Below are 13648 nucleotides of genomic sequence, written 5' to 3' on the forward strand. Positions count from 1 at the left end.
AAATCAAAACAATGCCGCGTAACAAGTAGAAAATGGAATAAGGTTTTAATGATTATAATACATACAAAACATTAATACCATAAAATGTCATCTATAATAGCATTATTCCATGCCTCAACTTCCGCTACAAGATCGTCTTCATAATCACTTGCCCCTAAACCATCGACATGCGCCACTTCCTTCGTATCCTCCCCTTCTTTCACCTCTCCTTCAATTTCACCAACCAATCTCTTTTTATCAATGCTATTTTCATTCTTTTTAAAACTCTTTTGCCCCGTCTTATAAGGAACAAAAGGCTTGTTTCCCCACCGCAAAAAGTATTTTCCTTTAGGATTAGGCAACTTTTTATCTCTAATATCAAAACAATCCCTCATCATGTGACCTTTCCTGTTGCAATAATAACAAATAAAACCACCTTGAATTGCGCCAATTAAAGGAATAAGTTCAGCTGGTCCACCAAATTCATCAGCTAAATCAATTTCACATTGATTTATTTCATATGACAAATTATCTTCATCACTAACCTGATCAATAGTTACAGGATTTGACTTGGAACCAACGCCACCAACCATCGTTTTAGCCAAAGCCATCTGGTTTGTTGTACATCCTCTAGCCATTGACCCTGAAATTTGGTTAAATTGTAGCCCTTTAACAATCAATTGTGCTTTAACTATTAACTCTGTCCGAAACTTCGTTATCATTCGCACTTGTCCGTCACGCTCCAAATCCAACGCAAATTGACGCATCTGATTAGCCAAAAGTGGAGATAAGAGCACATTACACACTTGAGAATAAAAATCCATAAACATATCATCAGTTGGTTTCGGATACGCACGTTTCCAGAAAGATAGTATCTTATCAAAAAATGCATCAATCTTATCATTCTCATGTTGTTTAACACTCAAATACGCATCTTTACACACATTTTTCATGTCGGATGGTAAAAATGTCTCTCGCATCTTACACAAGTACCCCTTTAATGTTAATCGTCTATTCTCCATGTCAGCAGGTTTTAGTGTATAACCACAAGCGGTTCTTACACCCACACACTTATCAAACAAAATTTCCTTACACACTTGATGATTAGTCATATGATAACGTCTAGTAGTCATCCAAAATCTCTCCAAATAATCATCAAAGAAAATCACATCATCGTCAACCGCAAATTCAGGCGCATTTTTTCTGAACTGATCATCAAGTTTAGCACACGTTTCATTGTACCTATGAACATTCTCCTCCCCCTGTGAAACATACAGAGATCTATCTGGTACATAAACAAGAGATTTACACCAACTAACCTGCAACTCACTCAGTCCAGCTTCAAAAAAATTGAGCGTATTAAAATCCTCCGCTCTAACCTCAGAAAGGGCTGGCCACCACATGAGAACTCCATTGTAGATATTATCCACAGCATCAACCTTAGACAACTCCCAAAGTTTTATGATCTTATCCTCATGATCTTGCATACCACCAAAAATAGTTCGAGAACCACTAGCAAACAAGTTAGGCTTCTCCTCTGAACCTCCAGATCCTCCAGTCGTTCGCTGCCACGGCATAGAGTTATTCAACCCACTCTGCTGGGTATTCGAACCATTCTGCTGGTTATTCGAACCATTCTGCTGGTTATTCGAACCATTCTGCTGGTTATTCGAACCATTCTGCTGGTCATTCATACTATTCTGCTGGGCAATCTTTTCTAGAATTCGCTGCTGGCCAGTAATAAACTCATCCACAACTGTCACATTCTCGGTTTTGATATCATTATCAACACTAGGCACCACCACCTTATCAAGACGATCTTCCAAATCGTCCAACCGAGTAGCCAGTCCAGTAACCGCAGCACTATTAGTATCAACATTATCCGTCAACTCCTGAATTTTCGTCTCCAGCGGCGCCATACGCCCACCCAGCTCCGCTGCCACATTATCAATTCTAGTCCCAAGAGCATGAACCTCATTAATCAAATGCAAGTCCTTCTCATCCTGAGACAACTTCCTCCACTCTTCAATGGTCAAGCCCATCGTTCCAACACAAAAAATACCTGAACAAACTAAAAAGAAAAGAAATAATACAATTAAAAGAAAATCTGAGCTATAGATTCGTACTACACTACTGCGCCAAAATGACGTGTAGTAATAGCAAGAACAAACAGCTAAATATTCTTATAAAATGTATTAATTCAAGACAAGATAAACATACAATAGTAATATTAAATATTAAGACAACTATTCACTTTTATGTTCGTGTCGTGTTGCAGAGCAATGTCTTGCTCCGAAACGGTTGACACAAGAACTAAAAGCTAAACTACAAAATACATGCATTGCTCTTAAGTCAGGAAGAAAGGGACTATACATCACATTAACATTTGAATTAGGTCCAAATAATATTTAAAAATGTTCATCATTGTGGAGGGAGCATAATTTCAAGGTAAGTTTAATTTATTTACAAATAGGAGGTTGAAACAAACAAGGCAGCCAGATAAAGTAAATAAAAGAAAAGCTATGAGAATAAATGAATTTTCCTTTTTGCAGTAAATGGATTCTTAGTGCTGCTCACTGTTTTTTTTATTTTTATAAAAAAAGTAAGTTCATTATTGTGTTTACTAGTTATTCATTGAGAAAAATACAAACAGACCCTATACTATTTTTAGTATGGAAGCTACTCTATAATTTGAAATGTCTGTCCATCTTTACGTATGTCTGGCTGTAAATTTATGTTTTACATATTTTCAGAAAGTTTTTTTCTTAAGATTTGTTTAATTTGTATTACAATGCACTATAGTTCATTTTTTACATTTTTATTGTCCATCCATTATTTTTAAGCTTCGCTACTTATGGATGTTGTCATCCTTGTTTCTTTAGAAAAAAGAGGAATAGATGTTTGTTTTTTGGGGGGGGGGATGGGGAGAGGCTCTAAGCTCTAGGGATAAAGTCCCTGGACTATGGGCTAAGTGATACAGTATTTACTATCCTAATATGAATTTGAATGATTCACTTTTGTTTCATTAGCACAGCTACCCTTTAAATAATCCATAGTTTCATCTATCACTCAGTGATTAATAGTGGAAAGGCCCTTAATTTAGGAAAGTTTCATATTAAAAAATAATTCTCTTTCAGACAACTTGGAATCTTTTGCCTTATTAATAAGGCGATGGGGTATATCATTTGCTAATGCTGTTAATAACCCAAAGCATAGAATTCAAGTTGACAAAATAATCATGCATCCACAATATAATGCAAGTATATTTAATTAATTTTTAAGAGCAAAACATTTCCATACTTCATTTCAAACTCTCTTTTCCTTTCAGTTTATCCCTGTTGCTATATTAGACTGCTTATTTGTTGTACAGATACCACCATTCAAAGACATACAGTATAAAATCATTAGACCTGTCAGTCTGTCAAATATATTTAGTGTAATAAGGGACAAATACAACCTGCAGCCGTGGCTCAACATGTAGTGCATCCACTTTTCGTCAGGAAGGTGATAGGTCCGACACTGCATCATAACTAAAGACGTTAAAAATGGTTCCTACTGCTGCTATGTCAGATAAGCAACATAAATAGTTTGAGTAGGGGGAATGCCTTGGCCCAAAACAGGCGCAACTCGTCACCATGCACAGTTGGGACTTCTCAGACAAAGGTTGTGCATCACAGAGAGTTGGTTGTCTGTTGGATATTACTTAACCTAATATCCTTGGGTGTTTGGACAGAGAAGGGTGCGTGACAGTCATCCTTAGTTCTCCTGGATTGCTGGACCAGGACCTGGACAGTACATCAAGTCGATAAGGTCCTTGACTGCAATCCTGCCCGAATGAGGTAATCCAAGGTAGGTAAGGTAAGGGACAAGTACAACATGCTGTATAGATTAGCTATGCTCTTAGTTTTGGGGGATAAACTGTATGCTATTTAGATTGCAGCTTAAATTCTCATTTGAATAAAATAATGTATTATGACATGTTCATCTGACTTAGGGACACCAAATTCCTCCCCTGCCTGCCCACCGGGCATGGCCTCTGCACACTGTGGGCATCAGGACTACTATTTTGTATGCATATTATTGATAACTAATTATGTGTGTTTATCCATTATACCCTGATTTATGTATATTGTTATTGTATAGTTATTTCTGCTTAAATCTATAATTTCAATGCACTTCTGCATGGGAATACTATTCTTGTTTGTTGATGGTCTCATGTAAAGCTCCTCTACAAGTAAAGGTTAAACATTGTCTTCTATATCCTCAGCCGCCGTGTTCTATTGATGTCTGCCGCAAAGAACTCTGTAACCTGCACATTAGTACTACATTAGTACTACTAAAAATGAACCTTAATAACACCTTATTATTTGCATTTATATCCTAATAGTTGTGTTGAAAAAATTTAACAGCCAGTTTGTATTGGCTCTGCCTTCATTGCATATTTCAATGTTAAGAATTATTCTAAATCTGATGATGTGGCACTCTTGCGAGCAAAGACTGAATTGAGTCTTGATGGTGTTAATATTGGAAGAATTTGTTTGCCATTTATTGATATTGCTTTCATCCAAGGTTTAGAGGTAGGTGTTACTCTAACAAAGATCAAGGTAATAATTATAGAAAGTCTAGGTGATTAATCCCTTAGTTGGACCAACAGGAACATTTGTACACTGGTTGCCATAGTGTTTTTCTTGGTCAATCCATAAGATGTAAGATATAATAGTAACACAACTTTGTAACAAATTCAGGAAATCAGATAATGCTATTGATTAAAATATTCTTTCTTCTTGTAACAATAGGACAATAAGATAACCTGTTATAAGACTGCATTTTTTAAATGGAAAAGCTTAGTGAAATATTAGCTTGGGTCTTTTTAGAATTTACCAGATAATCTTTTAATTCAGATGTTGACAGCTGGATGGGGAAAATATGCACCTGATAAACCTCCAGATAAAGAACAAAATTTGATGAAGCTCAGATCCTATTATCTTTCTAGTCAAAAGTGTCAACCCAAAGTTAATAAATGGCATAAATCATTTTTATGTACAATTCCTGCTAAATATACTGGTTGGTGCAACGGTAATAATATGTCAATTTTTATAACTATCTCTAAAATTTAGTTATTTTTTATTCATACATAAATTTTTAATTTGAATTTGAACTGCCTTTTGTTACCCTGAAGAACAAAACAGCCAATATAAATTTAATCATTTGGATACATTATAGATATTTTTGATATTTTAATAATACCCCTCCTCCCCAGAATAGGGTCAATATACCAGTATTTGTTTAGGTGACTCTGGAGGACCTGTATTTCGCCAAGTCAATGGAAGATATGTTCAGGTGATAATTTTTAGTTTAATACATAAATTTTTAATTTGAATTTGAACTGTCTTTTGTTACCCTGAAGAACAAAACAGCCAATATAAATTTAATCATTTGGATACATTATAGATATTTTTGATATTTTAATAATACCCCTCCTCCCCAGAATAGGGTCAATATACCAGTATTTGTTTAGGGGACTCTGGAGGACCTGTTATTCGCCAAGTCAATGGAATATATGTTCAGGTGATAATTTTTAGTTTAATTAATTTAGGCCATTTGTACAAAAAAATGAATCATTTAAAAAATAATTAAAAAATACTAATTACTGATTTAATTAAGGTTGGTATAGTATCATTTATCCTAGGTTATACTGGAATTACTGCAACTCACTTAAAACTTAATATTTTCTTAAAAGTAAAGCTTCTAATAGGTTCAGTAAAGGTTTAAACCTAATCTTATTGGAAGGGAATCATCATGCTTCTAACAGAAATCTCTTAAGATCAACTTAATTTGGCTTGATAGTAATTCATTCTCAAGCATGTATCAATTTTATAGTATCTGTTGTTTATTTTAAAAATGTTGTTGCAATTCCACACACCATACTAGGGAGTTGTGCACACCCTAATATCACCGATGTTGCTGCTAATGTCATTGTTTTTCTTGATTGGATTCAAACAAATACTGGAATGTGAGTATCAATGAATTTGTATCAAATTAATTTAATGAAAATATTAATGCAACTTCAGTGTTTTCTCTTAAAGTGCCTTCTAAGCATTCCCTCCTACCTTATTTTTATAACCCTATAAGCCACTAACCCCCCCCCTCTCACTCCTATTTTCAATCAATTTTAAATAAGGACTTGGTACTTTGAAGGAAATGTGGTAGGGTGAAGCGTTTCAACCCTACAACGCGAGTTCGATTCAAAAGAGCCCCTAGCCTTAAGGATTCTATCAATAAAGTACTACAAGTAGTTACTGTTTGAAAGTTATATTTGAACTGAGTATATACAACAAGTTAATAGCTTTATATACAAAACTGGTTACAAATGGGTTAGGTAGAGAATGGGTGTGGAGAAGATGGGGGAGCCTCAGCCAGGTGAATAGTAGGTGGGTAGGCTCCGGTAGGGGGTAAGGTAGACGTCCCCCGGAAAAGGGTAGGTTACTGGAACATGCAGAGGGGAGGGGCAACTCCCTTCCTATATCAGCGGTGGATAAGTTGACCGCTTTCTTTGATGATCAAACAATGGCAGAATGGGTTGGCTAGAATTGTGATAAGGAGAGGATTAACGCCTGGGTGTTATCGGTAGTCCTGGAGCATAGCATGCTCTAGGAAAGGCCAATCTGTCTGTCCGACTACCACAGAAACAATCAAAATGAAATTGGTGGTGAGAAAAAAAATGTTTTTATCTTCAATTTTGTGGGATTGGTTTTGCGGTCATATTGTTCTATACAAATTTTTCTTTTTAGTAATTTTGATTACAAAACTAAGCTAAAAACCCCTCCATCACAGAAAATAACTAAAACAACAACAACAAAGCCTGGTAACAAGAAAAATTTATCATCCGCTATTCAATCTTCATCTAAATTTAAAATGTTTATCATCATTTTTATATCTGTTAGATTTTTTACTTAATTTATATTTGTTTTAATAAAAGAAAAAAACTATGATATATTAATGTGTTTCTATGTATTTTTTGATTTTTATATTCTTAAGAATTATTGCGATATTAAAAAAATTGATTTAGTTTTTTGGTTGGTCAGGTTTTTATAAACATAGATTAAATCATGACTCTCACCAAAACCATTAACTTTTTTATTTTTTAAAGATATATTAAATACCATATTTTTAATCAACACCCAAAGATTTACTGATTAGATTAAATCCATATAATAAAGTAACATGATGTCTTACTGAAAGATTTGCAAACCGCTTAAGTGATATGGTTCTCCTTTACAGGGTAGCTAATCATAGGTCTTTGGGTACCACCACCCCCAAGAAGAAAATTACCCCCTGAACTAAAATTGAAAATTTAGGTTGGGTGGGGTGCTTTTTAATTTTCCTTCTAAATCTAAATAAAGTGGCTCTAGAGGCCTCTAGGGACGTAGCAGCTAATATAAGTATAAAATGACTTAAAACTCAATTGTGAAATAAATAATATTTTTGAATTGTGTAATACAAAATAAATTATTTTAAAAGATAACAAAGGGATGCAAATTAACATTCAAACGGGGCTTATGTTTTTAATCCAATATTTTAGATTTAGTTTAACCCTTAATAGTCAGTCCCCTTGCGGCACCTTAATCGGTTGGGGGGGGGGGGGGGGGAGGGCGGGCGGGCGCTCAAAGCCAGGATGGAGATAATAAAAAATTCCAACTCTCAGTTATGTGTCATACCCACACTTAAAAAGTCAAGCATTTGGGTTCTTTCACACACAGAAAATAAGATAGAAAAAACCGGAGGGGGGGGGGGGGGGGTGCGTATCATAATATATTTATTTCATATTTCACAAACTTACCTTTCCTTTCTTTTTAGCTACACAGCTAGTTTGACCGCCTCTCCTCATTATCATTTGATTATCTTTGAAAGATATCCTTTTACTAAAGTAACAGGATGTTTGTCTGTGTGTCTGTACCAAAGGATCTTGCTAACCGCTGAATCGATCAGGTTCTCCTTAACAGGGTAGATTCTCATGGGTTCTGGGAAGGTTTATAACATTTATGGGGAGGGTACAGTCACCCTCCCAAGAGAAATGACAAAAAAATCGAAATTAAAAAAAACTTCAATGTAACATAAAGAGGTATTGTAACATAGAGACTTTAACAAACAAAAACATCTAAAGTGCCACTAGAGGCCTCTAGGGGCGTAGCCGCTAGTTGATAAAATAGTATTATAGTCTTGTGTTGTCACTGGTATAGTAGAAGTGCGATGCCTTGGCCCATCAAAAGTGCCTTGTTGATCACTAAACTAATCTTATTTTAAGAACAAGGGTGGCAACCCCCCACTATATTACAGGATATATTTCATTTTACTACAAAAAAGCGAGGGGGGGGGGGGTTCGGTGTTTTAAAGACTTTTGTAGAAAAGCACCATTTATAAAAGGGATGACGTAATCAAAAATGAGTAAGACATTATGAAATAATTTTTAACGTCACAAAAACATTATTATTGAAAGCTTTGGGGGGGGGGGGGGGGAGTGTTATGATATACCCAAACACACTTCAAGAGACCTCTATTGGCGTAGCAGCTAGTTTTTATCATTAAAATGCATAACATCTTTCTAAGTAAATCATTCTGCCTCTGACTGACTGCACAATTGATTCTTTCATTTCACATCTATCACCTTTGGGCTAACAAAACTGGTCTATTATTTTCATTATAATATTCACCGAAAGCTGATTATAATATGTTGAGATAAAAACTATTGTAAACATATAAATAAAATGATTATTTTACAAACATGTTTTTGAAACAAGTATTACATTATCCACATATACCATAGCCTTGAAGCTATGAAACATAAGGAGCCATGCATTCAATATTAAAAAAAAACTTCATATAAAACAAAACAAATTTTCCATTTGAATCTCTCATAAAGATTACTCAAACACAGGATGCTTAATACAAACATACATATTTATATTTTGAGACTTGATTGTAGAGCTGCTGGGCTTATAAGTTACTGTCAATTGATCATATGAATTGTTTTTCAAACACACGGACAGGATAGTTTTAAAATGATGCCTGCAGCTTTCTAATATTAAATTATGGATGGAAGCTTTGCATTGAAAACATATTTTAAAAACTACTTCAAATGTCGTCTTATGTGAAAGAATAATCAAAGACTATGTAAAAATTTTGTGATTTTTTCAATATCTTCAATTCTTTTTCTCACTTGAGAATTGATAATTCACATTTTCTGTTTGTTTATCCATAATCTTTTGCATTTGACTATTATGGATGTTGATTTGCTTGTTTACACATAAATGATTTAACAGAGAGATTTCGAAATTTGTTCTTCAAAATTAAGGGGTTGAACCCAAAATCTACCCATCAGCAAGCCTAATAAATCTATACTGTGTGATAGAAATGTGTCAAATATTGGTCAAGCAATGTTACAAAAATGTGTAACAGTGTGTGTGAGTTGATTTATGTTTAATTCATCAAAATAAAAAAAATTATGTTAATTTGAAATTTAAATTTTGTGAATACTAAATTTGAATATGATTAAATATGATTTCAAAAAAATTGTGTCAATCCCTTTTGCCAAAGTGCCTCTTGAGGCCTCTAGGGGCATAGAACAAAATAATTATTTCTGAAGATAGTAATATTATAGAACTATATATTAGGGTGGGTCGATTTTGGACATTTTTTTTCTGAGGCCAAAGCGGGGATCTGCACTCAATTTATATAGATATAATACACCTCTGGGTGATTTAAAATTTATCCTAAGTCTTAAAACCGCTGACGACCAGACATTCAATTGTATAGCTATTTGTAAATAAGAGTCAAAATTTATTGAATCAGAACTATGGCTTCATAGTGCTCCCTGGAAATGCCTTGAGGAGCTGAGTCAGGAACTTTTGTCCGTTTCAAAAAATCTCGTTCCTAGCCTGAGAAAATCTAAAAAACCTCTACAAATTGGACAATTCTCAATAAACCTTAATTTTTTTTGGTTTTTTAGTGATTTCTAAGGCTAGGAACGAGATATTTTGAAACGGACAAAAGTTCCTGATTCAGCTCCTCACGGCCTTTCCAGGGAGCACCATGAAGCCATAGTTCTGATTCAAACAATTTTTTGAATGTCGTCTTTGCATACTAATAAGTAATGAATTATATTTTTAAGTGGTCGTGTTCTAAAACTCAATTTTTTAAAATTCTTTTTCGGTCAGAAATGTTTTTAAGGTTAATTTCATCTGTTGCATATCCCCGCTTTGTCTAATTCCGATATGAACCCACCCTACATATATCTAAAATATATTATAATCACTAAACCTTTCTCAAATACATATTTGTATTAATGAAAACAAACGCTGCATCTACTCTATAAAAGTCCGTCAGTATGTCTGTAATGCTCTAGAAGCAAAGAGAAAGGGGACTGGTCATTGGCTGGTCATTACATTAATTCCTAAAGTTTTGTTTTCAATTTTGTTTTCTTATTTGTTGGCTTCACAACTTTGGGAATTTTGATTCATTAAGTTGAGTGTCCAAATGTTTCAACCACTAATACTAATCTAAAAAAAGTTGTGATTTTGTGTAACATCATTGGTAATTTACATCAATTTATTATCCATTGTCTTATCCCTTAAGATCCCTGTTTAGTATTAAATATTTTAATCACTAAACCTTTCTTAAATTTTAGATGAATTTGTATATTATTGAAAACAACCAATGCACAAGATGAAATCAGACTTTTATTTGAGTTGTAGGTATAAACTAACAGTGTTTACCTAAGCTTCGCCCTAATTATTCTACCAAAGGGGTAATTTTGTTGATGATGATTGGAGGAGTTAAAATCAATCCATTGTCAAATCTGTGTAGGGAGGGGGCATTGGACTGTAATCTAAACTGGTACCCAAAGTTTTATAGACACATCCCATTTCTTACTTTGGGTACTTAATTGGTTGGTACAAAATAGCAGTTTCTACACTTTTTCCCTGATTATTCTATTATTTTTTATGGGAGGGTGTTTGTGGTAACCTCCTCCAAAATAGTTATAAACCTTCACTTGACCAATGCGGCTACATAGTAAAGAAGAACCATATCAGTCCAGCGGTTAGCAAGATACATCTTTCTACAGACAAAAAGCCTTACTACTTTATTTAACAGGATATACGTATGAGATATTCTGACAATACGACTCTACCTTCCTTTATTTTAAAATAAATTGCAAATATTTGGGTGTTGGGTAGTTTTTCATTTGTTTATTTAATACTTTTCATTAGGTTAGGTTGAGTATTGGAAAGCCTTGCAGGCAGGGTTAGAACAACGTAGGTATAGGGCATCCCATAGATTTCAGGTTACGAAATAAAAAACTCCCCTTCTTATTTTTACCAAAAATTGGTGGATACATTCAGGAAAAGACATTGGAATAGTAATAACATTGGTACCCAAAGTTTAAATTAATCTTTCATTATTCATTGGCTTATAAACTTTGATAAGACAATTGTCGATAAATTAATGTACATCACAAATGATGAAATACAAAATTACCCCATCTGAAGAATACAATTAATGGTTAAAATGTTTGACACTCCACTTAATAAAAAAAAACAATCAAAAATCATTAAAAGTCCCCAAAGTTATCATGCTAACGTTATTACAAAACTTTGGGGACTAGCTTAATGAACAGCCCATTGCCCCTCCCTCCCTGGTAAATTTTATTTGTTACAAAAATATAGTAACATATTCCTTAGCTCAAAATTGTTAAACAACAGGGGTGTTTTCTTTTTGTTTCCCTCCTATCATATTTGTCATTCTTGTTAAAAATATAAAAATTATTTTCTGTAGTTGATTGTTGAAGGAATCTTATTTTTTATCTTTTAAAACAAACATTGAAATGAAGCAAGGTAAGTGCAAACAAAAAAAAAAAAAATTTTACTAGAACAAACATTTACAAAATTATTATAAACAAAGTATGACATCAATCGAAACTAAATTGTAAGAAAATATGTTATAAAGCTGTTTTGATACAGGATAATGATTTAGGATGCACATACATTATTAGGAGATGCTTCACTTATAACATTGTACATTGTTGTAATGGGATTAAAAATCAGATAAAAAGGACAATTATATCTCATAAAAAATTGTAGTCATAAAAGTAAAAAATCAACATGTTATAAATGGTTTTATGGACATTCTGATAACAATTATAGAATTGATAAATTTAGGAATTGTTATAAACCATCATGCAAAGTTTTAAATTTATTGGACAATTCTAACATCTCTAACTTAACGAAACGTTATGGACGGACCAACCCTAATTTTAGAAAAAAAACATTGATTTTAATAACACAGTTAGGAGATTGATGATTTGATAAGCCATAGTTTCTGAGTTAGTTAGAAGGTTAAAACCATTTTTTTGATAGAAGAAAGATCTATGATTAAAATTTTGTCCATCCTTAAAAAGAAATTTAAAGGATTCCATTTTCCACTTTTTAAAAGCAAAGCTTTATTATGAGTATGGTCAGTCCGTCCGTACGTAACAGACAGTTTTTTTTGTTAATTTAGGCACGTTAGAATTGTCCTATCAATCTTAAACTTTGAATGACGATTCCTGCAGTAGTAACTTACCATTTAGAAAGCATAGCAACTCTATAATCGTTACCAAAATGTTTGTACGTCCATTTTAAATATGGTTAAAATTTTTAACTTTTCCGATTGATCTGATTTTTGGAGAACTGATTCCTATTACAATATGGTACAAGATTACTAGCGAAGCATTTCTATAATCAAGTCCTAAAAATGTCACTATGTCCCTAAACAAAATTCTGTATTTCAAGAAGTTTTGCAACAAATATACGTAAAATTTTGTCAAAACTTTTATATTTTTATTCTGTAAATTCACTCTATAAGAATTAATGTTCGTCTTCATACCGTTTCAGAGCTTCACTTTTATGGATGCTGTCATCCTTGTTTCATGATAATATCAGTTGATTTGATTTTTGGTATTCCCAATTGAAATTTTAGTGAAGCTATGTTGTATAGGAGAACCATGTCGTTAGTCCAGTGGTTAATTTTTTTTATGAGGATATGATTTTTGTATTTGGTTAATTATAACCTATATTCCTGGATATATTATTAACTTCTAATCACTGGCGTTCACAGATTTTTGTCAGGGGAGTGCTTTCATATTGAGACTTCCTTTAAACAAAAATTGAGGGGGGAGTAATACAGACATTTAATGGGATGTGAAAAAAACAAATGGAGATTTTCATGAAAATGAAAGATTCTTATAATGGCATACGAACCATTTTTTTGTGACAACCTCCTTAATTTTATGGCAGGTTTGCAGGGACAAAAAAGGGTAAGACAATAGAAAATAAATAAGTAACAATGGCAGATAAATTGTGTAACATTCCCAATTGTGGTACACAAAATTACCACTTCTAATAGTGGTTGAAATGTTTGTACACCTAACTAATTTAACCAACCAATTAGAATTCAATAAAAGTCCCAAAACTGTTACGCAAATAATAAGAAAATGCTATTGTAAAACGTTGGGGACTAGTGTAATAAACAACCTAATGTCCCCTCCCTACCTGGGAGGGTTAAATGTTTGTAACCTAACCCCCTAGAATTGCTAGGATGGTGAATATGTCATCTGACTACTTGCCCCTTCTAC

At 33.5% G+C, this 13648-nt stretch overlaps 2 protein-coding genes across 2 annotated transcripts in view; both read left to right on the plus strand.

Moving 5' to 3' along the window:
- LOC145318477 (uncharacterized) overlaps nucleotides 1–13648 on the plus strand; it is a 195931-nt gene that overhangs the window by 51563 nt on the left and 130720 nt on the right. The gene's annotated exons all lie outside the window — the stretch shown is intronic.
- LOC145319876 (CLIP domain-containing serine protease B4-like) lies at nucleotides 3952–7106 on the plus strand. The gene is made up of 7 exons (XM_080162282.1): nucleotides 3952–4047; nucleotides 4389–4556; nucleotides 4881–5055; nucleotides 5270–5319; nucleotides 5644–5668; nucleotides 5911–5992; nucleotides 6771–7106. The coding sequence occupies exons 1-7, from the start codon at nucleotides 3952–3954 to the stop codon at nucleotides 6934–6936; spliced, it is 762 nt and encodes a 253-aa protein (XP_080018408.1). The 3' UTR covers nucleotides 6937–7106.

The sequence above is a fragment of the Acartia tonsa genome, chromosome 5 (assembly GCF_053477335.1).
Source record: "Acartia tonsa isolate MP-2025a chromosome 5, ASM5347733v1, whole genome shotgun sequence".
Lineage (NCBI taxonomy): Eukaryota > Metazoa > Arthropoda > Copepoda > Calanoida > Acartiidae > Acartia > Acartia tonsa.

Bases quoted from the DNA above. Each gene is read 5' to 3' on its own strand.
- LOC145319876 (XM_080162282.1), top strand. From the start codon at position 3,952: ATGACATGTTCATCTGACTTAGGGACACCAAATTCCTCCCCTGCCTGC. The intron at 5,056-5,269 runs GTAATAATATGT...GTATTTGTTTAG, and splicing joins ATATACTGGTTGGTGCAACG to GTGACTCTGGAGGACCTGTA. The intron at 5,993-6,770 runs GTGAGTATCAAT...TTTTCTTTTTAG, and splicing joins ATTCAAACAAATACTGGAAT to TAATTTTGATTACAAAACTA.